The sequence below is a fragment of the Pseudopipra pipra genome, chromosome 4 (assembly GCF_036250125.1).
Source record: "Pseudopipra pipra isolate bDixPip1 chromosome 4, bDixPip1.hap1, whole genome shotgun sequence".
Classification (NCBI taxonomy): Eukaryota; Metazoa; Chordata; class Aves; order Passeriformes; family Pipridae; genus Pseudopipra; species Pseudopipra pipra.
Genome location: NC_087552.1, coordinates 75329507 through 75356349, shown reverse-complemented (window position 1 = coordinate 75356349; position 26843 = coordinate 75329507). Strand labels below are relative to the sequence as shown.

At 55.1% G+C, this 26843-nt stretch overlaps 1 protein-coding gene across 1 annotated transcript; it reads right to left on the bottom strand.

Annotated features, from left to right (window-relative positions):
• Positions 1 to 286: 286 nt before the first annotated feature.
• On the bottom strand, positions 287 to 26505 carry LOC135413663 (cytochrome P450 26B1). The gene is made up of 6 exons (XM_064653618.1): positions 25075 to 26505; positions 22809 to 23033; positions 8729 to 9004; positions 7564 to 7719; positions 6031 to 6312; positions 287 to 3996 (listed from the first exon to the last, which is right to left on the bottom strand). Exons 1-6 carry the CDS (start codon positions 25276 to 25278, stop codon positions 3604 to 3606), a joined length of 1536 nt encoding a protein of 511 aa, XP_064509688.1. The 5' UTR covers positions 25279 to 26505; the 3' UTR covers positions 287 to 3603.
• Between the last annotated feature and the right edge of the window lie 338 nt (positions 26506 to 26843).

Below are 26843 nucleotides of genomic sequence, written 5' to 3'. Positions count from 1 at the left end.
TCCCCGCCATGAAAAATGTTTGTTCTTAAATTTTTTAAGTGGGATTTCCCGGATTTGGGTCCAAATCCACCAGAGAGGATCCACTTTGCTCGGGGAGGTCGATGGATGCCAAAATCCCACTTTCCCAGTTCCCAGGATGGGTCTTGTCCCCCCCGGTCCCCCAAACCAGGAGGCCACAAGCCCTTCCAGGGAAGATGAAACAGGAAAAAAAAAATAAATCTTTGGAGACCCAACTCTTTTTATTATGGGGGTCTATAAAATAGCCACGTGGATTATTTATTTTGGGTTGTTTTTTTTTTTTTCTTTTATTTTAAGATCACAAAATACACAACATTCATTTTAATATGCAACACATAATATTATATACATATTAAAAACCACATGACTGAAACACATGTTCACACGGCACCGATTTCATAATGAAAAACCCCACAAGTGCTTTTTTCTTTTTTTTTTCCTCCCCTTAATATTAAAAACAAATGCGATAAAACATATTAATAGGTTTTTTTTTTCCCCCGGACAACGTTTACAATAAAGAGAAAAAAAAAAATCATATTTTACTAAATAACAAATATTTAACAGCAAAAACTTTGTACTAAATATCTATTTTGAATTATAACAAAAATAGTACTTATAATAGTTTATAAAGACAGACCAAAAAAAAAAACCAAAAAACAAATTTGTGTATAAAATAATATTATAGCAAATTGGACTGTGCTAAGAAAAAAAAAAAAACAACAACCAAAAAACAAACAATTCTGAGATTCAAAGTGCTTTATTCTGCAAACCCACTGCAGCAACTTTTTTTTTTTCTTTTTTTTTCTCTTTTTTTTTCTTTTTTAGTCAAGTTATATTAGTTAGGAATGGAAAAAAAACAAAGCCTGACTTAACTTCTGCCCGGATTAAATACTCACCCACACAAACATTATATATACACATGATGTAAATATATATATAATGGATGTCTGCATCTTACATTACCTCTCTCCAATCAACCACTCACTCAAAAGCAATGTTTGGTTTTCACTTTGTAATGACCTTGGAAGTTAAAAGAAAAATTTCAGCCAAACCTCTTTCACTGGTTCCCCACCAGAACAAGCAGGACCGAGCCCTTCTGGAAAAATCTACCCCAGAGGTTTTGTTCTCTGGAGCTTTAACCAGACCTTCTAAGCTTGTTGTTCCCTTTCTCAGGCTTTCCCCTTTTCCCGGCCTCCTCTATCCCAAGCGTGGGTCTCAGATGGAAAAGGGGGATCCTGGAGAGCACCCGGTGATGGGTTTTCCCCCTCTGGACCATCCACCTCCTTCCCTCGTCCCCAGGTCCTGCCAGAGCTCATCCTTGGTCCCCAAAGACCAAGGACACCTCCACTGCCATCGCCTCTCCCGAAATGTTTGTCCCTGGGAGATTCCCCCCCTTCCCACTGGGCTCAGGTTTGTGTTTAATCCCTTTGGGATTTTGGCTGCCATCCTTTTATCACCGGGAAAGTTTTCTCTCCGTCGGGGACAAGGAAACGCCTGAAATCTCGGCTGGTGGCGTCCCACTCCGAATTTCCAGCCTGGAAAAACCAGCCGAGCCTCTGCCTGAGGGATTTGGTGCACGCAGAGGCTCCTGAGACCTTCCTTTTGGGTTGGCTGTGTCACCACCCCGAAGGCAAGGTCTGGATGGGAATGGCATCTCCTGGAAGATTGGGGGGTTTCTTTCGGGTTAAATCAAGCTGAGCACCCCGTGGTGAGTGTGGAAATGATCCACTGGGATGCTCCTGGGAGGGGGGTGGAATTTGGCAGCTTGGCTGACGGCAAATCCGACCTCAAGTGCTTCCCTTGGCTCCAAACCTGCCTCCCTCCTCCCGGCCCCCACCAAGGGCTGGCAAGGGCAGCCTCCCCAGCGCTCCCTTCACACTTCCCTTCGACCTTCCCAAGAGGCACGACCCGCAAAGCCACCTGGCAAACCCACACCTGCCCCTTCCCCTTCCTTATCCCAACCCCTCGGACTTCTCTGGACACCTCTGGAGCTGAAAGCCAAGCTGCCCACCCAAGGGCCAGATCTCCTCCCGTCATGGCCAGGAGAGGTCTCGGCCACGGTCCTTGTGTTGTCCTTTCCACCTCGGAGGGAAGGGATGGGATGGGATGGGATGGGATGGGATGGGATGGGATGGGATGGGATGGGAGTGGGGCTGGACAGAGCTGCCTCAAGTCCAAGAGGGATCTCCCAGCCCGGTGCTTGGCTCTGGTGTGAACCAAACACCCGCCGAGACACTCAGGGGGCTTTTCTTCCCCTTCAACACAACCCACCCACCTCAAACCTGACCCAGAAACCTCTGGCATGCAAGAAATGGAACTCAAATAAACCCAAAGCTGAGATACCTCTCGGTGGCCGCTCTCTTGTGCCGCAGAAGCTTTGGGCAGGGCCCTCCTCCTGGGCTAGTGGTGGGATGGGGCGGACACAGAGCCCCTCTCCTCCCTGCTGAGCTCTGCCATCACCAACCACAACCCAGACACGAGACAAGCAGTGTGTGCTGGCTTATTTAGAGGGATCATCTTCCATGCCAATGCCTCCTGTGGAAGAGGATGCACCCAAAGGAGCAGCTTGGCTTTGCTCAGCACCCCGGAGCTCTCGGAGCCGTGGTTGGGGCCCTGCAGCCCCGAGGGTGGTGCCTGCACCTCCAGGGAGAGCAAAGACACCAAAGATGCTCCCAAAAGAGGTGGCTCTGCCCGGCTGGGGAGGGGCTGTGCCGGGGGAACGGTGCACACAGGCCGTGTAGCAGCAGCAGGAAACTCAACGAGATTAAAAAAAACCAAAAATAAAAAAGGACATTCCCCCCCTTATCCAGAGCCCCCCAAAACGCATCTTGCAAAATGCAAATGTGCCCAAGGCCTCAGAGGGATGACTTGTCCAGCCCTGGACAAGACACCACAGGGTTTTTCGGTCTGAAACAACAGCTCCCCCCTCGGCCCCTTCCCAGCCTGCCCCGGCACCAGCGGGAGAGGGGATGGGAACGGGCACCTCTTGTCTCCCCCTCACCAAGGAAAGCCTCCAACGCCCCGGAACAAACAACACAACCAAACAAAGGGACAAAAAAAAACCTCAAAAAAAAAAATAAAACCAAAGAAACACTGTTATCACCAGCTAATTTAACACTGTTAAAAGGAAGATCAGAGGTCAGCCGGGAGCCGCCCCGGGACACCAGACCTCCGACCCTCGGCCGATTTCCAAAGCCTTCCCCGCAGTCGGGCCTTCGCCAGCGCTCCTCCTCGCAGCAGAAGTGTTTTATAGATATTTATATATATATATTTATAATATTTAGATACTGTGTACGGTCAGACATCCCAGCTCGACTCGGGTTTTTCCGCGGGTCTCCCTCCTTTCCGGACGAACCGAGGCGCGCCACGGCATCCCCCGAAAAAAACACCTTCTCCGCGCCCCTTCCACGGGAAGAGCAGAAGGCTTTCGGCAGCTTCACCCGGGGGGAGAGGGGGGGGGAAAAGTCCCGAGATCCGGAGGCTCTGCGTGGTGGAGAAGCTCCTCAGCCCTTTCTCTCCTCCCCTCCTGTCCATCCCTCGCCCCCACCCCGCCCCTCCGTCCCTGGCGCCGCCGCGGCGTGGGCGTTACACGGTGGCCCCCAGCATGGCGTCTGTCCCCGCCAGGATCTCGTTCTGGTTGGAATCCAGTCCGAAGAACTTGACCTTGAGTCCGTCAACCGGGTGGACCACGGGCACCAGGGTGATTTTGGGGAAAGTCCTGGTGGCGAGCTCGAAGCGGCTGGTGCTGGCCAGCTCGATGGCCAGGGCCTTGAGGAAAAGCTTGGCCAGGTGCTTCCCCAGACAGGTCCGTACTCCTCCTCCGAAGGGGAGGTAGTGGAACCTGCCGTCCTTGTCTTCGCTCCGGCCCTGCTCGAAGCGCTCGGGGTCGAACACGTCCACGTCCTTGAAGACCGGGGCGGTGTCATGGGTGTCCCGGATGCTGTACATCACACTCCAGCCTTTGGGGATCTGGAAACCCTGTGGAGAGGCGGGAAAGGGGGGGAGAGAAAAGCAGAGTGGGTCAAACTCTACCGTCAGCAGAGAGGGAGCGGAAGGACAAGATAAAGGCGCTTTGTTTTCGTACAATCGGTCGTAGAATCATGGAATGGTTTGGGTTGGAAGGGACCTTAAGGATCATCCAGTTCCACTCCCTGTCGTGGGCAGGGACACCTTCCACTAGCCCAGGTTGCTCCAAGCACCATCCAACCTGGCCCTGGACACTTCCAGGGATCCAGGGGCAGCCACAGCTTGCTCATGTCTAACTGCAAAATCACTCCTTGGGCTTGGACACCCACCATGGGAAGCTTCCCACAAAGCCTCAGAGGATGCTGAGGACCAGACAGAATGGACAAAAAGCCCTGGGAATGGCTCCTGACAGCACATCATGGACAATTTATGCCCTGACCCTGCTGCAGGGAACAACCTGCTGAGGGCTCACGGGCCCTGCAAAGGAGGAGCCGTGGAAGGGGAAGGGGGAAAGGGGTGAAGCTGGTCAGGGCTGAAAGCTTCAGTTGTGCCAGGGGAGGTTCAGGTTGGACATTGGGAACCTGTTCCAGGGCCTCACCACTCTCACAGTTTTCCCTGCTTATTCCCATTCCTTTGGGTTTGTTACTCCAACGTGGCGCAGATTTAAAGGAAAACCAGAGAGCGCAGCACAAAGGGCTTGGAGATGGGATGGGAATCCTGGATTTACTCCTCCCTCTATCCCAGGGACCCACGGGATGATCTACTGCTATTTATTGCTTTGTGGTCACTGGCAGGAGTCTCCTACCAGGAACCCCCGAGCAGAGGGAAGCGGCTTCTCCCACATCCACGCCGTGCCCCACGTGCCAACCAGCCCTCCCAGAGCACCCCAGAGCATCCCACACCCCGCTGCCTGTCAGCCCCACACACCCAACACTCATGTCAGGGCCTGGGCGATGAGAATCGGGGCGGATTTATCATCCCCTGAGCACTTTGAAGGGTTTCTGACTCAAATCGCCGCCTTAGGAGGATTTACAGCGCCGAGCCCGGCCTGAAGGTTTTGTTTTGCTGGTAGGAAATTCCAGCCACGGTGGTGAGTAATCCCCCTGTCATCCAGCAGCCTGGAGATGCCCTTTGCAGTAAACCTTTCCCTTGTCACACCCCAGCTGGGATTTTGGCGTCAAACACTTGTCATGGGTCGAGCTTTGAAGCTTCACACCCGTCCCCTCCTTCCCTGCCATGAGCCAGATTCCTGAGGAATCCAGGGCAAATCCATCTCCCATCACTAGCAGGGCCTAATTTATCCTCTCTGAGGTCTCATCTAAGCCAGGCTCAAGTAAGATTTCCAACAAGTGAAAGGCCGGTTTGGGGAGCTCACGGTGCAGCTGCACTCCAGAGGGATCCCAGAATCCCAGAATATGTTGAGCTGGAAGGGACCCACAAGGATCAGCCAGTCCAACACTCAGCCCTGCACAGGCCCATCCCCAAGAGTCCCACCCTGTGCCCCAGAGGATCAGCCAAATGTGTCCTGCACAGCTCAAAGAGCACATGTAAGAGGAGGACAATCCCAATCCTGCCTTGTCCTGGTCAGGAATGTCTCCACCATCCTGGCTAAGCTGATTTTCCAACCTGTTTTGCTGGTCAGTACCTCACTCCCCTTCTACAAATAAAAGGACCATGAACATGAGGGGAGGCATCTCCTTCCACCCAGCTCAGCCCAGCCAGGATTTCACAGATCCCAGAACATCCTGAGCTGGAAGGGACCCCCAAGGACCATCCAGCCCAACCCTCAGCCCTGCACAGGCCCAGCCCCAAGAGTCCCCCCCTGTGCCCCAGAGGATCAGCCAAACCCTCCTGGAGCTCTGGCAGCCTTGGGGCTGTGCCCACTGCCCTGGGGAGCCTGGGCAGTGCCCAACCAGCCTCTGGGGGAAGAACCTTTTGCTGAGATCCAACCTGACCCTGCCACAGCTCCAGCCATTCCCTGGGTGCTGTCCCTGGTCCCCCCAGTGCAGAGCTCAGTCCCTGCCCCCCGTGTCCCTCAGCACTCACATCCAGCTCGAAGGTCTGCAGCACCGTCCGGTACCCGCCGGAGATGGGGGTGAAGAGCCGAAGCACCTCCTTGATGACACAGTCCAGGTAGTGGAGGCTGCTGATGTTGTCGAGCCGCAGGGAGCCCTCGCAGATGCAGCCGTTGTGGAGGATCCCTTTGCTCCTGAGCTCCTCCCGCAGCTTCTCCAGCACTCGGGGGTGTTTGAGGAGCTGCATGATGAGGGAGGTGCTGGCGCTGGCCGTGGTGGCGTAGGCGGCGAAGATCAGCTCCAGGGTGCCATCCTGGGAGACAAGGGAAGAGCCAGGGTGAGAGGAGAGTGTGGACAGGTAGGGCAGCGTCCATGGAATGTCACGGGTCAGGCACAGAGGCTGCCACGGGCCATCTTAGTACTCAACAGCTCTCCAGCCTGGGCATTGAACCATAGATGGTTTGGGTAGGAAGGACCTTAAAGATCATCTCATTCCATGCCCCTGCCACAGGCAGGGACACCTTCCACTAGCCCAGGTTGCTCCAAGCCCTGTCCAACCTGGCCTTGGACACTTCCAGCAATGGGGTAGCCACAACATCTCCCAAAAAACAGCCGCTCAACCAAGGATTTAAGGTCCAAAGGGGCCAAGTTACCTCATGAGGGTACAATCAGTCACAGTCACAGAATCATGGAATGGTTTGGGTCAGAAAAGACCTCAAAGATCATCCAGTCCCACCCCCTGTCGTGGGCAGGGACACCTTCCACTAGCCCAGGTTGCTCCAAGCCCCGTCCAACCTGGCCTTGGACACTTCCAGGGATCCAGGGGCAGCCACAGCTTGCTCATGTCTAACTGCAAGATCACTCTTTGTGCAGGGTCAGGGCTGGGAAAACCACCATGGGAAGCTTCCCACAAAGCCTCAGAGGATGCTGAGGACCAGACAGAATGGAGAAAAAGCCCTGAGGATGGATCTTGACAGCACATCATGGACAATTTTTGCCCTGACCTTGCTGCAGGGAACAACCTGCTGAGGGCTCACATGCCCTGCAAAGGAGGCACCGTGGAAGGGGAAGGGGGCAAGGGGTGAAGCTGGTCAGGGCTGAAAGCTTCAGTTGTGCCAGGAGAGGTTCAGGTTGGACATCAGGAAAAATTTCTTCACTGGAAGAGAAGAGTGGTCAAGCACTGGAACAGGCTGCCCAGGGCAGTGGTGGAGTCACCAACCCTGGAAGTGTTCAAAACCCAAACCATTTCATGATATTGGTTTGGTGGGGATGGGGGTGTTGGGTCACAGGTTGGACTCGATGACCTCAGAAGTCTCTTCCAACCTTCATGATCCCACAATTCTACGAAATTCTTTCTAGAAAGGGCTGAGCACAACCTGCAAACGGAACAACTGGTTTGTCGGCACCGTAATCCACCAGACCAGGATTCACCTGCAGCTCCACCAACACATTGTGATCCCCTGACCATCCCAGCTCTGCCCCAAAAATTCCTCCCTGGAGCAGCTCAGCCTTGCTCTCGGGGGAGCCCCCGAGCACGGCAAGGTGTCCACGGGGAGATCTTTACCTTCAGCTCCTGCATGGTCAACTCCTTCCCGTGCTCTTTCCCGCTCTCTATCAGGATGTCCAAGGCATCGGCGTAGTCCTTGCCCTGCGTGTTCTGCAGTTTCTCCTGGATGGCTTTTTCCAGCCCCTTCTGCAGTGTCTCCCGTGCCCGGATTCCCTGTGGAGCAGGAAACCATCAGCCCACGCCAGCACCACCAGCACCATCCCCGGGACAACGTGGCTGAGTAATAAAAGCGCGATTGCAGACGCTCAAAGAGGAGCATAAAGACGCTGAGGTGGTTCCCTGGGCAGGAGGAGTAAAGCCCGAGGAGCTGAGATTACAGGCAGGAGTAATCAGCACCTAGGTGTAAATGACAGGTCTGCTGTGGGAGCCCCAGTGCTGCACCAGTTCACAGGCCCCTGGCTCGCCCTGGGATGCGTGGCAGCCCCTGGGAAAATTGCCTCTCAAAGGAAAGCCAATTCATCCCAAAGGATCCTCTTCCCCAGGAGCATAATGGTCTTCCCAAGCAGTTTTATCACCTGGTCCCAGTAAAGCAATTCCTATGGGAGTGCAGCTGCACTGGGTTAACCTGCTCCTGCAAGTGCTTCAGGGCTTGCAAGTGCTTGGGCTCATCTACGTGGTCAAATATCAGTGAAAAAAAAAAAAAAAATTGCAGTGATATCACAAAAATAAATTTGAACCTCCCCGGAATTTCTGTTGCCAAAATTCCCCGTGAAAAAAATATTAAAAAGGTTTTGGTTTTTGGGGGGTTTTTTTGGTTTTTTTGGTCTGTGATTTTTTGGTATGTTTTCTTTCTGCATCATCCATCAAAAAACTAGAATGGTATTTGGAATTAGAAGGTCTGCTGAGCTGCTGAGCTGCAGGGACAGGGCGGGAATTAAAAGGAGAAGGGTCCCACAAACTACAAAAACGCGGGAAAATCGCCGAGCGAGATAAAAATACACTCGAATAAAATAAAAATTGAATAAAAATAATTCAATTTGGGCCAGTCCTGATTGTATTCTGCAACAAACCACTCAACGGACAGATCTTTTTCTTCTTCTCCACCAAACCCCAAACGGACTCATCCCTAGAGGTCGGAGGGCGAGGAGAACCCGGAGAGGGGCGGATCGACCACCACCCCCTTAACCCCAGATTGGTGGGGGACCCATCCCCGATCTCTCACCCTCCTGTAGCCACTGAAGGGCAGGTCCACGGGCAGGGAGAAGACGTTCTCCACGAACTGCTGGTAGACCTCGAAGAGGCGGCCGAGCTCCTCGTCGGGGATGCGGAAGCCCAGCAGGACGCGGATGGCCATGCGGAACGTCAGCTTCTGCGCCTCGTGGTACACGTTGATGGGCTCGGGGTTGCTGCTCCAGGCACGGAGGGTGTCCTTGATCACCAGCTGGATCTTGGGGAGGTAACTCTCCAGCGCCTCGTGGCTGAAGATTTTGGAGAAAACCTGCGGAAAAGGGAGCGAGGAGAGGGTTTTTTTACAGCAACCCAGGGCACCACGAAAAACGTCCTGTGCTTATCATCAGCCAGAACTCATCACCCAGGATCATCAATTCCCAAAAAAAAGTCTGCCAAAAAATAGAGTTGATGGAGAAACATCAGCTGCCAGATCCTCCAGAGATCCTCACCAGAGCCACCACAAACGTTGGGCAACAACGGAGCAAACCAGAGATGGGAGGGAAAAGTGGATGGATAGAGCTGGTTTTTCCCACAGCTCCACGTCTCCCAGATCCCAGTGATATCCACCCCATGATTCGGGTGCTACCAGAACATCTCTCCCCTGGGGATTCTCCTGTCTGACGTGGCTGTGCAGCCACACAGACAAACCCAGGCTTTTCTCTCCCCATTGATTCCTCCCGCCCATCGACCGCCTTCTCAACGGATGTAAAATTAAGTAAACTAATTATCCCGCAGCTTTTGGGATCCCTGTGGAATCTGGCTGAACTCAGGCGGCGAGGAGGGACACGCACGTACGCAGAGGCTGCGCTCGCACCCGGCCTCGGTTTCCTTGGGAATCCGGGGAAAAAAAAAAAAAAAGAACCCCTGATGTCAGCAGACAGCATTAATTTAAGCTCTGCGAGTAAACACTGAGCAGCAACGGGGCCTCCCCAGGTCCCCGACGCTCACGGCTCCTTCCTCCAATTCCTCCAATTTGGGCCCGGGCCCACGCGTTGCACGAGGAGCTCAGCAATGCCAGGAATGTCCCTTCCCACAGCACGCGCTTTCATCGGCATTCCCGCCGCATCCCTCCCGGAGAGCACCGGAGGGAAAAAAAGTGCTGTTTGTTTATTTTTCGTTAACCTACACACTCACAGACACACAGACACACACACACGGGGCAGGACGCACACGCAGCGCCGCATGCCAGGCCTCCGGGAAAATCAAATTAAAGCAGGATTCCAGGAGGGAGCCTCCAGCGGGGTGGCCGGGTCCCCCCGGAGAGCAGGAAGGGGAGGGGGGGGAGCTCGAGGCGAGGTGGGGGGGCTGCAAAGTTATCAACCCGACGAGGGGAGCGAAATCAAAGCCGCCCCCTCTTTTCCATGAGCGTCGGACTCGCCGGAGCTGTAAATGTGAGAATTTCCTCCACAGTCAGCACTCAAAGGGAAAGGTAATATTTTCCTGGCTGCGACCCCTCATTGCTAATGCACGGGCGGTTCGCCGGGAGTTTGTTTGGTGAAATAACAGCCCCGTCCCCCCCTCGCAGCCCCGCGCCGGAGGCTCCACAAGAGCCGCTTCACGGCGCTCCGGGGCTCGGGCTGAGCCCCGAGGAAAAGCTCCCCGCGGAAAAATCCCGGCCAACAAACGGGGGCGGTGGGGGGAGGGAAAAAAAACCTCCCGGAGCCCGAGAGGCCGCAGACAGATGCCGTGCCCGGATGGCCACGGCGAGCCAAGGCATGAATGAAACGGAGCGGGGATGAATGAACCGAGTGAATGAACAGCGGGGCGGCGAGAGCACGGCGGGGCCGCGAGACGGGGCGGCCGCCGCCGCCTCCCCGCGCTCCTCCTGCTATTTTTAAAGCCTGGAAAGGGCAAGCGGTGCTCGGGCTGAGGCGCTGGAAAAGCAGCCGCTCGGGAAAGGAAAGCCGGAGGTGCTAAAGCTGAGCCCGCTCCGTTGTTGGAGGGGGGGGGGGGAAGGTGTGGAGGGAGCCGGGAAAGGGATGGATGCTGGAGGACCCGAGCGGGACGCCGGGCTTTGGTGCAGCGGGAGAGCTGGGACAGAGCTGCTCAGAGGGGCTGGTGAAAGGACGTGGGTATTGCCCCATCTGGCTGGCACTGCCCTGTATCCCTGCTGAGGAGTTGGGACAAGGGCAGAGGCTCCCAGTGAATCGCCCCACGCTCCCCAAATGCTTCTTGGGACTCCGTTTCCCCAGCTGATGAGGGGGCAGCCTCTGCTTTGGCAGTGCCAAGGCTGCAGTGGAGCCACCATCCTGCTGGAGGTGGCCCTCGGGGTTCCTGACCTCATCCTTCCTGGCACTGCCACAGTGCTTGGGGACTCCCTGCACCCTGAAAAAAAGGACAAGTCTCTGGTCCCAGGCTGCCAAACTGCTGCTGTGGCATAGAGAACAATCCCAGGGATGGATTCACACCCTCCAGACCCTCAGAAGAGGAGAGAGTCTGCCCCAGGGATGGATGTGCAGCGAGGACACAGCCTGGAAGAGAAGACCGGGCCCCGACTGAGGCCAACACAACACCTGCCCAGCCCGAAAAAGGGGGAGCACTCAACGCTGGGAGGCCGAGGTGGATTTTTTTTTTTCCCCTTTTCTCGCTCTTTTCCCAGCTCTCCTTCTGCCACGAGGCTCCTCCAGCTGGCTGCACCCCACGTCTGCCCGAGCCCGAAGCTCCCGGCCACGCTCGCCGTCCCGTCCGCTCGCCGCCGCCGCGCTCCACGCCGCCTAATCCCACATGTCAGCAGATCCTTCCCCGGCCAGACACAAGTCTGGATCCCCTTCCAGTCACCTCCAGTTCAACCCTGCATCTTTCCAGTTGATTAAAAAGGAGGAAGAGGCGGCCAACTTTTTTTCTTTCCCCCGACGAACCTCCTCCTCCTCCCCGCCGCGCGCGCGTTTTTCCCAAGCCTACAATTCCTGCGCCCTCTAGTGAGGCCGAGCCGAGCTCCTCCTCGGCCGCTCGCGGGAGAGAAACCGGGCAGAGCCAAGGGGAACCGAGGCAAAAAAAATAAAGAGTCGTTCCAGCGCTGCCAAGAGGCAAAATCGTCTCTGAGGGGATGCTCAGCTTTGTTAACACCGAGATGCGGCCGCGGCGGCCGCTCGGCCACGGGGATTCGCAGCAGTGCCAGGGCGGTAGCCAGGACTTTTTGGGGATGTTGGAAGGAGCCCCCGGGTTTTTTTTCACGCTGTGATACCTCCCAAAAGAGCCAAATCTGGGGATTTGGTCTGTCCAAGGGTATTTATTCGCGCTGCTCTGAGGGAGACACCACCACCCAGCGAGCCTGGCTGGAACCTTCCGAGTCTGCCTCGCAGTGGAAAAAGGATATTTCGAGATTTATGGTTTTCCTAAGGCAGAAAATTCCTTCTCAGTGCCTCAGCTTCAGCTCTAAGTGACAGCAAACTGCCCCCGGTCCCAGCTGGAGAATCCCCCAGCCCCATCCTTAAACCACAGCAAGGAGGAGAGGGAATTCAAGGGAATTCACTGAGCTTCCACACAGGTTTTCCACGCGTGGAAAAGGCTTCGTTTCATGGTTGGGATGGAGAGGGATGATGTTTTCCGTCGTGTTCCCCTCCCTGGTGCCAGCCCAGCCTTCCCACCCCGAGCACCGGAATCGCTCCCTGCCTTTTGCCATCCACGATTTTCAGGCCCCTTCGCTCCCCCCCGGCCCATCAGCACAGCCAAGAGGGAAGGGAGCATCACATTCCTCCTTTCCAGGAGGAAAACTTTGGGATCAGCCACCTGCATCCCATCCAGCCCGCGCCGGCCCCACCCGACGAAGGCGCAACGAGCGAGGAAATGTTTTCAAGGAAGGAATTTGGCCCCTGCTGGAGGTTTGGATGTGCCAGGAAGCATCCAAAGCAACACCTCGACCTGGACACACACTAATCCTTCCAACATTTCCAGGGGGTTCGTCCCAGCCTTGTCCTGTTGCCACGTTAGCCTGGATGTCTGCCTCTCCCCGGCCCGTGCTCCAGAGGGCTTGGAAACCCTGGTGGTTTTGGAGAGGGATGAGAGGGTTTGTGGGCAAGAAGCTGTGCAGGTACTGGGAGCAGGAACAAAGGGAAAACGCAGCAAAAAAATTGGGAAGGCACCACAAGGAGGGAAGACTTCCATAAAATCCTGCTGCTGCCCCGACACTCTGACCTTGCAACGCACAGCAAAGAATTGGTTCCTTTTCTCCCCATCCTAAAAACAGAGCACAGGGACTGCTCCATGGTCTCCTGCCATGCTCCCTCATGGAGGAATCCAGGCCCAGGGAGAGGGAAAAGCCAAGTTTCGGGTGCCAAGCACCCAAAATGAGGAATTTTGGGGTTGCCCGGCAAAGCACGGCACAGCACACGGGGCACAGAGGGGTGTCCTGGGGGAGCTGAAGGCAGCAAATCCTCCCAGCAAACCCTCAGGAACGCTCCAACCTGTCTCCAAAGGGAGTCTGGTAACTCTGGAGCATCCAGGCTGAAGGAAAGGAACAAAAGGCAAAAGGCACAAACACTTGAACGGTTCTCAGGAAATAAAAAAACGTGCTGGAAAAAAAAGCAAAGATCATTCCAGCATCCCTGGGCCACGTTAGGATGAACGTGCCCCTCTCAGGGTCGCCCAGATCCCTGATTTTTTAATGTTTAAAAAGAAACAAAAGGTCAGGGAAACTCCAGGATTTCTTACTTCCGGTCAAATTCCGGATAAAAATGAGCCCAAGCGCCGCATTTCCCCACAATTAAAAATCTCCACGTTCGAGCATCTCCCCTACAAACCCTCCCCCTGGCATGGGAGGCTTCTGATCCCAAACCCTTTAAGGATTTTGGGATAAAGGGGCTCTGTTGGCCCAGGGAGAGCAAGGACAAGCAGGACACCCCACGTGTGTCTCAGCATTCCCTCTGCAAAACTTCCCGGTGTCTCCAAACGGCTCCAGCAGCAGGAAAACACAACCATTGAGGCCTCTTAGCCCAGTTTAGGGGAATACCAAAAGACACTGGGATTTGTCAGTTTGGAAGTGCTGCTCCAAGTGTCCTCTTCCCATTTATCCCTGGGTTTGAGGAGGGTAAAAATCAACCTGTGTTGTCACCGCTCTTTGAGGAGGGAATGGAACACGGGAGGGAAAAGGAAGGTATCCCATCCATGGAATGGGAGCTGTGGCCAGGGAGAAGGGATTGGAAAGGTGGGATCAACTGGCCAAGAGGAGGGATAACAGGACATGCACCCACTCCTGTGACTGGTGCCTTTGGAGCCCTGGAGAAGGAAAATCCTGCAATCCCAGCAGGTCAGAGCAGCCCTTTAAGAGGATCAGGGGTTGGGTGAGCTGGGATTCCAGAATCATGGAATGGGCTGGGTTGGAAGGGTCCTTAAAGGCCATCTAGTTCCAACCCCCTGTTTAAGTTTAAACCACACACCAAATCCCAGATCTGTGGTGTGGGGATGAGTCTTCCCAGAGCTGAAGGGGAGGGAAGCAGCTTTCCCAGGCAGCAGGGGTAGTGTCCCATCCACCTCTGGCACCAATGGAAAAGAGACAGTAGGAGAAAATCCCCATTTTCCTGGCCCAGTGCATTCCCTGGAGCACGGAGAGGGGACCAAAGGGAAGGGTCCCCCAGGTTTAACTAACCCAGAGCTGGGGCTCTCCTAGAGACAAAGCCAGACCTAGAAAGAAACCAAGCCCAAGTGCTCTTCCGTGGGAGCACCGAGTCCTTGCTCCTGCCAGGAGTTCCAGAAGCTGGGAGTGGAGCTGGGTGAGGGGTGGCCACCTTCCCAGAGGGGCTGAGAGGGAAACACCCACTCCATGATCCATCCCAAAGAAAGAAATACACCTTCCAGAGCGCACGGTCAAGAGACCAAGAGGCAGAAATAGGGGAAAAAGTCTTGGAAAAGCCTTTCCTCCCGCAGCTCTGCCGACAAAATCCTGAGTAAGGTCCTGCAAGACCTCCCTGGGGGTGAAGACACACCTGAGATGGGGCTGAGATGTCCCTGGTGAGCTCCTGGAGACCATCAGCGAGGGTCAAAGCTCTTCTGAGCTTCAAACCAAGCCCAGGGAGGAGATGACAAGGGTTGAGACGACCCAAGGCCGCCCAAGAAGATGATCCCAGTTTAAGGCAACCCCTTCTCCTTCCCTGAGGAGAAGGAAGCTGAAGAACAAGCTGGTGGATGGACACATTTAGTGGCAGAGCAACGGAGAGCACCCTTATCCCGTTATCCCAAAGCTCTCTTTTCCCAGCGGGATATTTCCAAACCACGGGTGGTTTGAGCCGCTTGGAAGGATGGAGGAGGGTGGAGTGAAGACACAAAGCTGTGCAAACACAGGGGAGGAGGGATCCCGAGTCCTCAATCACCCTCCCACCTCTGGGATCAGCCCCTGGTATCCCCCATTCCCACCCTGACGTGGAACCTGCACCCGGTTCCACCCGGCTCAAGGAGGGGTTCCACCTGCCGAAAATCTCCCCTCCTGGATGACACAGGAAGGTGGAAAATCCCCCTTTTTGGATCCCCAGCTCAGGGTATCACACAGCACAGCTCCTCCCAGCAGGCCCTGAGCTCTCAGGGCATTTTGGGGTGGAAGGAGCACGAAAAACCCACAAAATCCTGGTTTTCCAGCCAGGAGCCTCCACTCAGCCTTTTTTTTTTCCTTTTTTTCTTTTTAATCCATTGGAATTAGCCCGGATTTACACCCCTGGAGATGACAGGGCTGCTTGGTCTAAAGTCAATGAGCCAACCCAGCTGACAAATCCTTCCCCCAGACCACGGGCAGGAGCCCTTCTCCATCAATGGGAGCCTTTTCCCTGCATCCAGAGGCTTTTGCCCACGGATTAAAGCTCCCAGGGCAGCAGCCTGACGTGGACACACCGAGCTGGAGCGGGGCCAGCCCATGGCAGCTGGAATTCAGCCCACCTGAGAGGGCTGATGCAATCTGGGGGGGCTCAGATGGCAGGGAATGGTTTCTATTCCACCGTGGGATTTACACGCGGAGTGGGGCGGCAGGTTTGGGTGGAAATGCAAAAAAACCCTAAAGACACTAAAAAAACCCCAAAAACACTAAAAAAACCCCTCTTAACAACCTGGTTGATGTTTTTTTTGTAGGGAAAGGTACATTCCCATTGCTTCCTATCCCTTCTTCCTCCTCCCATCCCTCCTTCCTCCTCTCACCCCTCTCCCCATCCTTCCCTCCCTCTGATGGAAATGGAAAAAAACCTAAAAACACTAAAAGAACCCCAAAACCACTAAAAAAATCCCTCATAACAACCTGGTTGATGGTTTTTTGTAGGGAAAGGTACATTCCCACTGCTTCTCATCTCGGCTTCCTCCTCCCATCCCTCCTTCCTCCTCCCACCCCTCTCCCCATTCCCATCCTTCCCTCCCTCCAGTGAAAATGGAAAAAAACACTAAAAACACTAAAAAAACCCCTCTTAACAATATGGTTGATGTAGGGAAAGGTACATTCCCACTGCTTCCCATCCCTCCTTCCTCCTCCCATCCCTCCTTCCTCCTCTCACCCCTCTCCCCATCCTTCCCTCCCTCTGATGGAAATGGAAAAAAACCTAAAAACACTAAAAAAAAACCCCAAAACACTAAAAACCCCCTCTTAACTACCTGGTTGATGTTTTTTTGTAGGGAAAGGTACATTCCCAGTGCTTCTCATCCATCCTTCCTCCTCCCATCCCTCCTTCCTCCTCCCACCCTTCTCCCCATCCCCATCCTTCCCTCTCTCCAATGGAAATGAAAAAAACCCTAAAAACACTGAAAAAAACCCTAAAAAACCCCTCTGAACAACCTGGTTGATGGTTTTTTGTAGGGAAAGGTACATTCCCAGTACTTCTCATCTCTCCTTCCTACTCCCATCCGTCCTTCTTCCTCCCACCCCTCTCCCCATCCCCATCCTTCCCTCCCTCTGATGGAAATGGAAAAAAACCTAAAAACACTGAAAAACCCCCTAAAAACCCTAAAAAAACCCCCTATTAACTACCTGGTTGATGGTTTTTTGTAGGGAAAGGTACATTCCCAGTGCTTCCTATCCCTCCTTCCTCTTCCCATCCCTCCTTCCTCCTCCACCCCTCTTCCCATCCCCATCCTTCCCTCCCTCCAATGGAAATGAAAAAAAACCCTAAAAACACTGAAAAAACCCCTAAAAACCCCCTCTGAACAACCTGGTTGATGGTTTTTTGTAGGGAAAGGTACATTCCCAGTGCTTCCCATCCCTCCTTCCTCCTCCCACCCCTCTCCCCATCCTCGCCTCCCTCCCCTCCCCAGGCCAGCCCACAGCAGCTGGTTTATATTTGGCCGTAAATTTATGGCCCCTTTTGTGTTCTTAATCCTCTTGCAAACGATATTAAAGCCTCAGACCTTTCTACTTGGTGCTAATAAGCTCAACACTCGTGTGCCTGCGAGGCAGAACATTAATTGTGGTGTGTTAATGAGTGATGGAGTTTTGGACAGTGAGACAAACCAGGCCGTTCCTCCAGCTCCACTGTCTGCTTCCTCCCGGAGTCTCGGCCTCTGGGATGTCTCCCCAGCCCAAGGAGAGCTTTGATTTTGTTCTCCCTGTGCCTTTTTTTAAGCCAGCTGTGCCTATTTTGGGATTCCCAGGCTGGGACACCAGCCTGGTGCTGCCCTGCCAGGGCTGGAGGCTTCCAGGGAAAGTCTGAGTCCCACCTTCCCCGGATCCTGCGCCGGGAATCTCCTTCCTGGCCCCGGGGCTGTGAGTCCTGGCCATTCCCAATTCCCATTTCCTCCTCCACTGAGATGGTGAGGTCCCTCAGGGGCACCTCAGTGCCTCCCTCTCTGCTGAATTCCAGCCTTAATCCCATAAAACCCGTGCTAGGCCAGGCCTAAGAGGGGGTTTGCTCGGCCCTCCTTACGGCTCAGACCCACCCAGGGACTGACATTCCCAAAGCCTGGGCTGATGCACTGATCCCACCGGGATTTGTGGGTGGAAATGGGAGCTGAAGATGCCTCCAAGGACAGATGTGAGAATCACAGAATCACAGAACCAGCTGGGTTGGAAGGGACCTCTGAGATCATCAAGTCCAACCCTTGATCCAACCCCGCTGTGGTTCCCAGCCCATGGCACTGATGCCACATCCAGTCTGGCCTTAAACACCTCCAGGGATGGAGAATCCCCCCCTTCCCTGGGCAGCCCATTCCAATGGCTGAGCACCCTCTCTGCAAAGAAATTCTTCCTGATATCCAACCTAAACCTCCCCTGGCACAGCTCAAGACCCAGCCCTCTTGTCTTGCTGATGGTTGCCTGGGAAAAGAAACCAACCCCCCCTGGCTCCCCCCTCCTGTCAGGGAGTTGCAGAGAGTGAGGAGGTCTCCCCTGAGCCTCCTCTTCTCCAGGCTGAACAGCCCCAGCTCCCTCAGCCTCTCCTCACAGCACTTGTGCTTGAAGGGTGGAGGGAACAACCAGGCTGGGCCTCCAAACCCGCAGCAGGATGGGGAGAGCTCTGGGGATTGGAGCAGGAGCAGCCTCAGCCAGGTCCATCCCTGCTCACCCCATCCCTCTGAGCCCAAGGGATGATTTGCACCTTCCCTGTGGTGGGGAGGGACAGGGATCTACCTCCCAAAAGCCAAAGACTGTCCGTGCTGAGCCAGGACAACGGGGTCACTCCTGTGAGTCACCTGGGAGGCCAATTCAGACAGGAATGCCACCATGGAGGGAGGAGCTGCCCCAGGGGTGGCCCAGGTCCTTCTCCAACACCAACTCCAACACATCAACTCCATGACCCAGCAGGAACAGCCTCTCCATGGACATTTATCTCAGGAGAGTGGCTGAGTTTGGAGTCGCTTTTATTTACCCCTTGTAAACTGCTCTTATCTCCCAGCTCCATCTGAGGCCAAGGGCAGAGCCCACGAGGTGACATCTGCCACAAAGTGACCCCCCTGAGCCAGGCCAGACCTGCTCCCACTCTCCATCCCACCCCACTGGCACGTCCCTGCTCCCAGCTGACTCCAGGCCATCCCTGCTCTCCCCCTCCATCCCACCCCACTGGCACATCCCTGCTCCCAGCTGACTCCACGCCCTCTCTAATAACTGTAAAGTTCATTTCCCAAAAAGGGAGATGTTTTCCTCAATTTCTATGAACTTTGACAGGTTCCTGGAGGGGAGATTTAATAAACTGGGGATGGGAAAGCCAAGTCAATGTGGCTTTGCTCCTCCTGAGCACCTTCTACACGTGCACCTCCGAGTCCTTTATCAGCACCCATGGGATTAACGCTCCTGGGAGCCCCGAGAAGAGGAGATTCACCCCCCTTTATGGAATGGGATAATGAATCTGTGTAGGATCCTGAAAACCAGCTGAGATAGGGAACTTAAACCTGAGAGAAAGAGCTCCAGAGACTGAGTCATCCCATCACCCCCCCCAAGTGTCCTACAGCACATCCGAGAGCCGCGATTTGCTGATCCCGAAGTTACACCGAAGAGCTAAAACTCCTTGGAAAGCTCCTTGGAAAACACATGGAGCAGCAAAGCAGCCGGTTCCTGGCGAGCTCCCAGGAACCTCCTGCAAGAACATGTTGGGTTTTCAAGCTCTTTGCTGGAGCTCATCTCCCCATCTCGGTGACAATCTGTGCCACCGGGAGGAGACCACGGCTCCTCTGCCAGGGAAGGAGGAAAGAGGGTCTGTCTGCCAGGGCTGCTGCAAAGAAATGCTTTTGGAAGGATGACAAGGACTTAGCAGAGCTGTTGGCCATGGAAGGGTTGGTTGGACAAGAGCTAGAGGTGACCCCAGTGGCTGGAGGGTGAAAACAAGGAAAGTGTTGCTAAAATCCCGAGATCTCCTGAGAAATTACACCTCAGTTCCTGGCAGGACCAGAGAAAGGGAAAAGAACCCGTGAAGGCTCGAGCTCAGAGATGAGGCACAAACCAGAATGGGAGAGCTGGATGGAACTGCTGCTCCAGAAAGCCCCAGAGTGCTTTAAACTGAATCACCAGCCACCAAAAAAGGCTTCCCAGGAAGTCCCACTGCTCTCCTGCCTGGAGCTGTCACGCTGCTCCGATTCTTTTAAAGTTCTTCTTAGAACTAAAATCCTTACTAGGAAAGTTGGTGAATTCTGGGAAAGACCTGCCTTCTGCCCAACAAGTTCCTTGCTCAGTTCTCCAGCAGGTCAAGAGGGAGGTACAAATTAAAGCCTGCACCTTGAATCTTAAATGTGATCTGAGTTCTTTCTCCTTGGACCTCTCAGAGCCTCAGGGTGGGGAGAGTTAAAAGCCAATTTAACGGCAACAGAAGCTCGGGGTTAACGAACACAGGCAGGGAGAAGGCACCTGGCCTGGAAAAAGCTTTCATCTGGTCATCTGAGTCTTGACAGGAACAAAATGCTCGATTTTCTCCCCTCCAGAAGCAGGTTCACCTGATCTCTGGGTGCTCTGAATGCAGGGCAAGGGGTGGGTTGTAGGGGAGAAGCGATTCCTCGGGGATCGGGAGTGATGCACGAGATGCTCAGCTCCCAAAAGTGGTAATTAAGAGGAGATCAAGTGAAGAAATGGGAATAATCCCCCTGATTTCCCAAGCTCAGTCCCATGTTCTCAACCTCACGACAATGAAAGAGGAAGATTAAAGAATAATGAGCTGCTGGAGCGTCCCCAGAGCTGCTGATCCAGGGAAAGTGTTTGGAAAGGTTGGCTGGAGCTCGAAGCAAAGGTGTGAGAGCAGGAGAAAGGGTCATCCTGGGACAGTGTTTTGTTGGAATACCTGTTCCCAGGAGGCTTTAGCCACCCCTTAAAGAGGAATTAGGATCCTTGCCAGCTTGGGATTGTGTGTAATGCCAAAAACCACGGAATTATGGAATGGTTTGAGTTGGAAGGGATCTAAAGATCATCCAGTTCCATTCCCTGCCATGAGCAGGGACATTTCCCACTAGCCCAGGTTGCTTCAACCTGGCCTTGGACACTTCCAGGGATCCAGGGGCAGCCACAGCTTCTCTGCCCAACCTGGGACAGGGCCTCCCCACCCTCCCAGCCAGGAATTCCTTCCCAATATCTAATACCTAATCAGGGAGGAAAAAGGGCTTTGAGGAGAAGATTCACGAGATCCAGACCAGCTTCTGGACTCAGAAAATTCCGAAAGCATTTGCTTTCCCACCTTAGGGTGGGACACGTGTTTCCCACTAGGAAAAAACACCGAAGTGAGGACACCAGGTAGAACTGTGGAGGGAGGGAGGCTGTCCCTGCTCTGTGCTGCTGGCACTGCTCCTTCCTGGGGCTGGCAGTGCCCACCTGAGCTGTGGGACAAATTACAAACCAACCAGGATCCCACAAAGGTCAGAACTCCCTTTTCCATGCCCCCATTCCCATAACCCACACTCTCCTGGCCTCCCCTGAGTCTGTTCCTGAGGGCTGAATTCCGTGGTTTTATTAAGGAGATCCCAAGCAAAGGCCACTTTCCAGTAGCAAGGAATAATCTTGCTGTGCAGAGGGATAAAAAAGAAGCAGGGAAGGAGCACAGAGACACCTTCAAATCGCTGCCTGAGCCCTCGATGGGAAATAAACAGGAGCCAAAGCTGCTGCCGAGGAAAATCCATCGCTCTCCACATCCCAGTCCTGCCCCAAATTCTGCTCCCTGGTGGAGGCAGCCCCGTGAACTCCTGCCCTTTCTCTTGGACAGCAAGGCTGGAAAAAATACCTCCCTCCTCAAGGAAAAAAAACTCCCAAATTGCAGGCGCTGGGTTCGTGGAGTTTGGGGTTGGGAGGGACGGTGCTGGTGTTTCTTGTGGTGTCACAGTGAAAAATGCGACTAATGGGTGTCATGTGCTGTTTGTTTTCTCATCGTGTCCCCCAGGAGCAAAGAGGGTTTGGAAGGGATTTTACAGACACCAAAATAGGAAATCCTGCTGGAGCAGAGAGGAGAAGGGACCCGGCCCCGGGGCAGGGATGGGGACGCTCTGGTGGCACTGGGGACGGGCTGCCTGTGCCAGCACTGCTGCCTCCACACTGCACAGATGGGGGACACACCTCCCCATCCCAAATCCGCTCCCTGCCCTCATCCAGCTGGGAAAGAGCCTGTCCTGTGGAGGGCAGGGTGGCAGAACCACCAGTCCTTCCACCAGTGTCACCACTGCCACGGGGGGGACACGAGGACCCCAACCCCACATCTGCCGGGGCTCAGCACCCCCAAAACCAGCTGCCCTGTGCTCCCCACCCGCCGTGGGGGCTGCAAGAGGGGGGGTCTCACCCCCAGACCACCGAGGGGGCGACGCAAGAAGGTCTCAGCCCCCCCCCAAACCGGCTCAGTCCCCCCTCGTGCTTCATCCCGAGGCCCCCAAATTCCCTGAGATCCGAGGGAACGCTCGGCACCACCAGACCACCCCCGGCAAGAGGAACCCCGAGGGGTGTCCCTGCAAAGGGGGGGCACATTCCGGGGGACTCCCCTCCCCTCTGAGCCCACCCTCTGCCCACCGGGTTCGTCGCCCTTTTAAGAGCCCCCCCGGGCCCCGCTGCCCCCGCAGTGCCCCCCCCCCACGCGTGGCACCGGGCACGGGGAGGGGGGGAGATGGAGGGGGGAGAGGGGCAACACCCCTCGCCTCAGCAGAGCCCCCTCGTGTGCCCCCCCCGCGCCCCTTTAAACTCCTCAAAGCAACGATCGTGGGGGGAGCCCAAGAGGGACTCCCCCCCCGGCAGGAGGGAAAGGAGGAAAGGGAAAGGGAAAATAAGGGAAAGGGAGAGGAAAAAGGGAAATGAGGGTGAGAAGGGAAGGAGGGAAGAAGAGAAGGAGGGAAGAAGGGAGAAAGGGAAGGAGAGAAGAAGAGGAGACGGGGAGAAGGAAGAAAGAAAGAAGGGAAGGAGGGAAGAAGAGAAGGAGGGAAGAAGGGGAGAAGGAGGGAAGAAGGGAAAAAGGGGAGAAGGCAAGGAGGGAAGAAGAGAAGGAGGGAAGAAGAGAAGCAGGGAAGAAGGGAAGGAGGGAAGAAGGGAAAAAGAGAAGGAGGGAAGAAGGGGAAAAGGGAAGAAGAAGGAGAGGGGGAGAAGGAAGAAAGAAAGAAGGGAAGAAAGGGAGAATGGGAAAAAGGGAGAAGGAGAGAAGAAGAGAAAGGAAGAAGGGAAGGTGTTTCCACGCCCCACTCGCGCCCCCACGTCCCCTCCCCGGCTCGTCTCGCGTGGCGACGCTCACCTTCCTCTTGTGCCGGTGGATGTCGCCGATGGAATTGGCCACGGTGTTGGGTCCCAGCAGCATGCGGGTGCTCCGGGGCCACTCGGTGCTCACCAGGTGGTGCTCCCCCATCAAGATCTTCCGCACGTTCTCCGCCCCCGTCACCCGCACCAGCGGCCGCCCCAGCAAGTGCGTCTTGAAGACGTTGCCGTACTTCTCCCGCCGGGAAGATTGGAAGCAGGAGCCCTGCGGGGGTGGGTCGGGGTTTTGGGGGGGGGTCGGTGTTACCCCACGGCACCCCCGCGGCGGGGACAGCGAGGGGGGGGGTTTAGGGGGGTAACAAGGATGGGATGGGGGGGGGTCTAGAAATGGGGCAACCCCGGAATTCCCAGCCGAGCGCGGCCCCGCTCCCTCCGACGGCGCTGCCCGCCCGCTCCTCCCGCAGCCCGGCGGGGGTCGGTGCCCTCCGCCCCCCTTCCTCCTCCCTTTACCTTCCCAATCACTTTTAAACGTATTTTTATTTTCCCTCCCCCCCCCGCAATTTTTCCCTCCTTCCTTCCCCCCCCCCCCCGCCTTTTTTTCCCCTCTTTTTTTTCGTCTCTCTCTTTTTTTTTTCTTCCCCCTTTTTTTTCCTCTCCTCTCTCTCGGGCTGATTTTACTCGAAAGGCTGCAATTTGCTTAAGTAAATCTCCAGATTTCAGGGAGTTTAATAACTTTCCCACATGCTCCAGGGGCTTTTGTCGGCAAAGAGGCGGACGGAGCCGCAGGAATAGCGGGGGGAGAGGGGGGGGTCCCCCCAAAAAAACCCCCCCATCCCGAGCGGGGAGAGGCGCTGCGAGCGCCGCAGCCGCGGTGCTGGGGTGTGAGTGCGTGTGTTTATTTTGAAACAAAAGCGCGGTTGTGAGGTTTCAGATGTTCAGGTGACCCTGTTTCTTGATCTGCGTAAATATAATTAAAGTCCTTTTTGTGGCATTAATAAAGAGTTATTTGTACACCATTTCCAGGGCAGCACAAAGAGGACCTTTATGTGGCAGAAGTTTCGAATGGAGTCCAATTTATACAAAAATTTTGTATTTTTAGCCCTGCGCTCTGTTTGGACGGAGCCCTGTGGAAAAGCGAGAACCCTTTTCTGGTCCCCCTGTAAAAATCTGATAAATTTCTTTAAAAAATAAAGCCCTATTGAGAGCGTGCCGTTAACCCCTTCGGCGCCGGGGGGCCGGCGGGGCAGCGGGGCCGCCGTGTCGGGGCTTCCCCGGCGCCGGGGGGGTCCAGGGGGGGGGACACACCGGGGGCCGCCGCCGCTCTCTCCCCGCCGGGACCGGGGCTCTGCCCTGCCCCGGGCGGCTCCGTCAATGAAAAGAAAGGCGGGAGCATCCTCGCCGGGGCTCCCGTTTGATTATTGTAATTATTCGCATTATTTTTCTGCAGCGGGAAACCCTCGGGCTCGTTTAGCTCGGGGGGAAGAAGGGGGTTCCCTCCCGGGATGCTGCGAACCCCCCCATCCTTCCCGGGGTGCCCCCAGCGCGGTTCTCGCCGCTCCCCCCCTCCCCTCCCGGAGCGGGGTAACCCCCCGTTCGCCTCCCGCCCGCTCTCCTCCTCTTTTATTTCGGTCTTTTTCGCTGGTTTTTTTGGCAGTCTCCCTCTCGCCTCGCGGGCCGAGGGGATCCCGCTCCGCCCGCCGCTCGTTGGGCGTTTAGCGAGGTTAATCCCGGGTTAATCTCCCGATTACCTCCGCGGGCTTTCCCCCACGGGCGAACCCGCCGGGAGCAGCCCCGGGAAGGCGGATGGGACGGGACGGAGCCCCCCGGGAGCGGGGGGGGACACAACCGGAGGAGCCACATCCAGCCGGGGCTGCCTCCCACACCCCGGGCTTCGGCACAGCCGAGGGTTTGGAGAGAATTTCGGCTGAGGACGGGGAGGAAGGAAGGGGTTCGGCAGCCTTAGGGGCGACCCCGAGCCTTCGCAGCCGGCGGCGGGGGAGCCCCGCGGAGCCCGGCCGGGAGCGCAGCGCGGGGCGAGCCCAGCCCGGCTCGGCTTTCCCTCCGTCCCCCCCGCATCCAACACCAAACCCCCCCCCCCGGGCGCCGGCTCCCTCCCCGGGCTCGCCGAGAAACCCGCATGATGCAATCGAGAAAGGAGAATTTAAAAAAAAAAAAAAAAAGAATAAGTAATAAAAAAACCCCCAACAAACCGACAACAAACACTTAAAAATGAAAGAGAAAAAAAAAAAAAAAAAGCCGGTCCCAACCCACCTCCAGGGAGGGCAGCGAAGGGGAATCCTCCTTACCTGCAGGAGCCAGTGGAAGGTTTCTCCGATTAAAGGGAATCCCATGGAGCCTTTGGGGATTGGTAGCTTGCAGGTTTTGTCGCGGGTGGCAGCCCAGCGGAGCTGCCACAGCTGTTGGGACACGGCCAGCAGCAAAGTCAGTGACACCAAGCACGCGGCGAGGGTAGCCAGTGCCGAGACGAGATCAAAACTTGCAAAAAGCATATTTGGAAGAAGGAGGAGGAGGAGGGTGGGGAGAGAAACAGCCCCTTGACAGGCACCACACTCGCACCCACACACACGACACGCACGCCCGGGAAAAAAAATAAAAAAAAAAAAAAAAAGGGCGATTGCGGAGCGCGCGTTAAAAGCTGCCTGGGGGGTCTTTGGGGCGAGGGGGGCCGGGCTCGCCCCCCTCTCTCCGCTGGCAGGTTGGGAAAACAACAGGGGGAAAGAGTGGGGGGAGAATGAAAAGGATAAAAAAAAAAATAATAAAAAAAAAAAGGCGAAAAGCCGTTTCTCCTCCGCCTCGCTCTCGCTCTCTGAAAACTTTGTTTGGGATAAACTTGACAGAGTGACACAGGCGGAAAAAAAATAAACAACGCACACAAAAAAAAAGCGAAACGCAAAAAAACACCCCCACGCTGCGCGAAAAGAGGGGGGGGGAAGGGGAAAATTAAGGAGGGAAAAAAAAAAAGCGAGAGGCGCCCCAAAAAGAAAGGGGGTGGGCGAGGGTGAGGAGGTAAAAGAGTCGAGGGGGAAAAATTAAAAAATGATAAAAAAATTTAAAAAGGGAGGAAAAAAAAAAAAAAAGAAAGAAAGAAAAGCCCCGGAGTGAAGAAAAAAAAAAAGACCCCAAAAAAGTCCAAATGCAGATGCTCTGGCTCCCGCTCGCTTTTCAAGGCAAAGCCACACACACCAGAAGGGGAAAAAAAAAAAAAAAAGGAAAGAAAAAAGAATTACAAAAAAAAAAAAAAAAAAAGGAGCGAGATTTTAAAAAAAAAAAAAAAAAAGTTAAAAAATCTTAAAATAATTCAGCCACGACCTGGAGAGATGGAAGAATTAAATAGCTATATATATGTATCTACACACACGGAGCGAGACAGCTCGGTTTATATCCCTATCTCTCCCTCTCTCTATACATATAAATATCTCCCTATAAATATATATCTTATTTGTTAGCCCCGGAGTTTCACAGACTTTGAGCGAAAAGAAGAAGAAGAAGAAGAAGAAGAAGAAGAAGAAGAGGGAGGCAGGGCTGCCGGGCAAAGCCCCTCTCAAATGTTCAGTTTGAGTAAAAAAGAAAGTCAAATGTGTGTTTATATAGAGGCGGGGAAGCCGGGGCTGGGCCGGCCGCCAGCGCGGCTGCTCCCCCCGCGCCCCCACCCGCACTTCAGAGGCTCGGGGGGGGCCGGGCCGGGCCGGGGGACGCGGCGCTGGAGCGTGCGAGCCCTGGCCCGCCGCCCGCAGCACGGTCACGCCGCGCTCCTCATCCTCCTCCTCCTCCTCCTCCTCCTCCTGCTGCTGCTGCTCTCCTCCTCCTTCTCCTCCTCCTCCTCCTCCTCCTCCACCGCCGCCGCCTCGGTACCTTCGGCCTGCGGAGAGAGAGAGAGACGGAGAGAGGGAGAGACACGAGCGCGGCTCGCTCAGCCCCCTCTCCCCGCGTGGGTTGCACTGCAGCCCCCCGCACGCCTCCCCGAAATGATTTCCCCCCTCCCCGAAATGATTTCCCCCCTCCCCGCGGCGCCCCCCACCCCGATTTTTAACCCTTGCCATGATTTCGCTCCCCC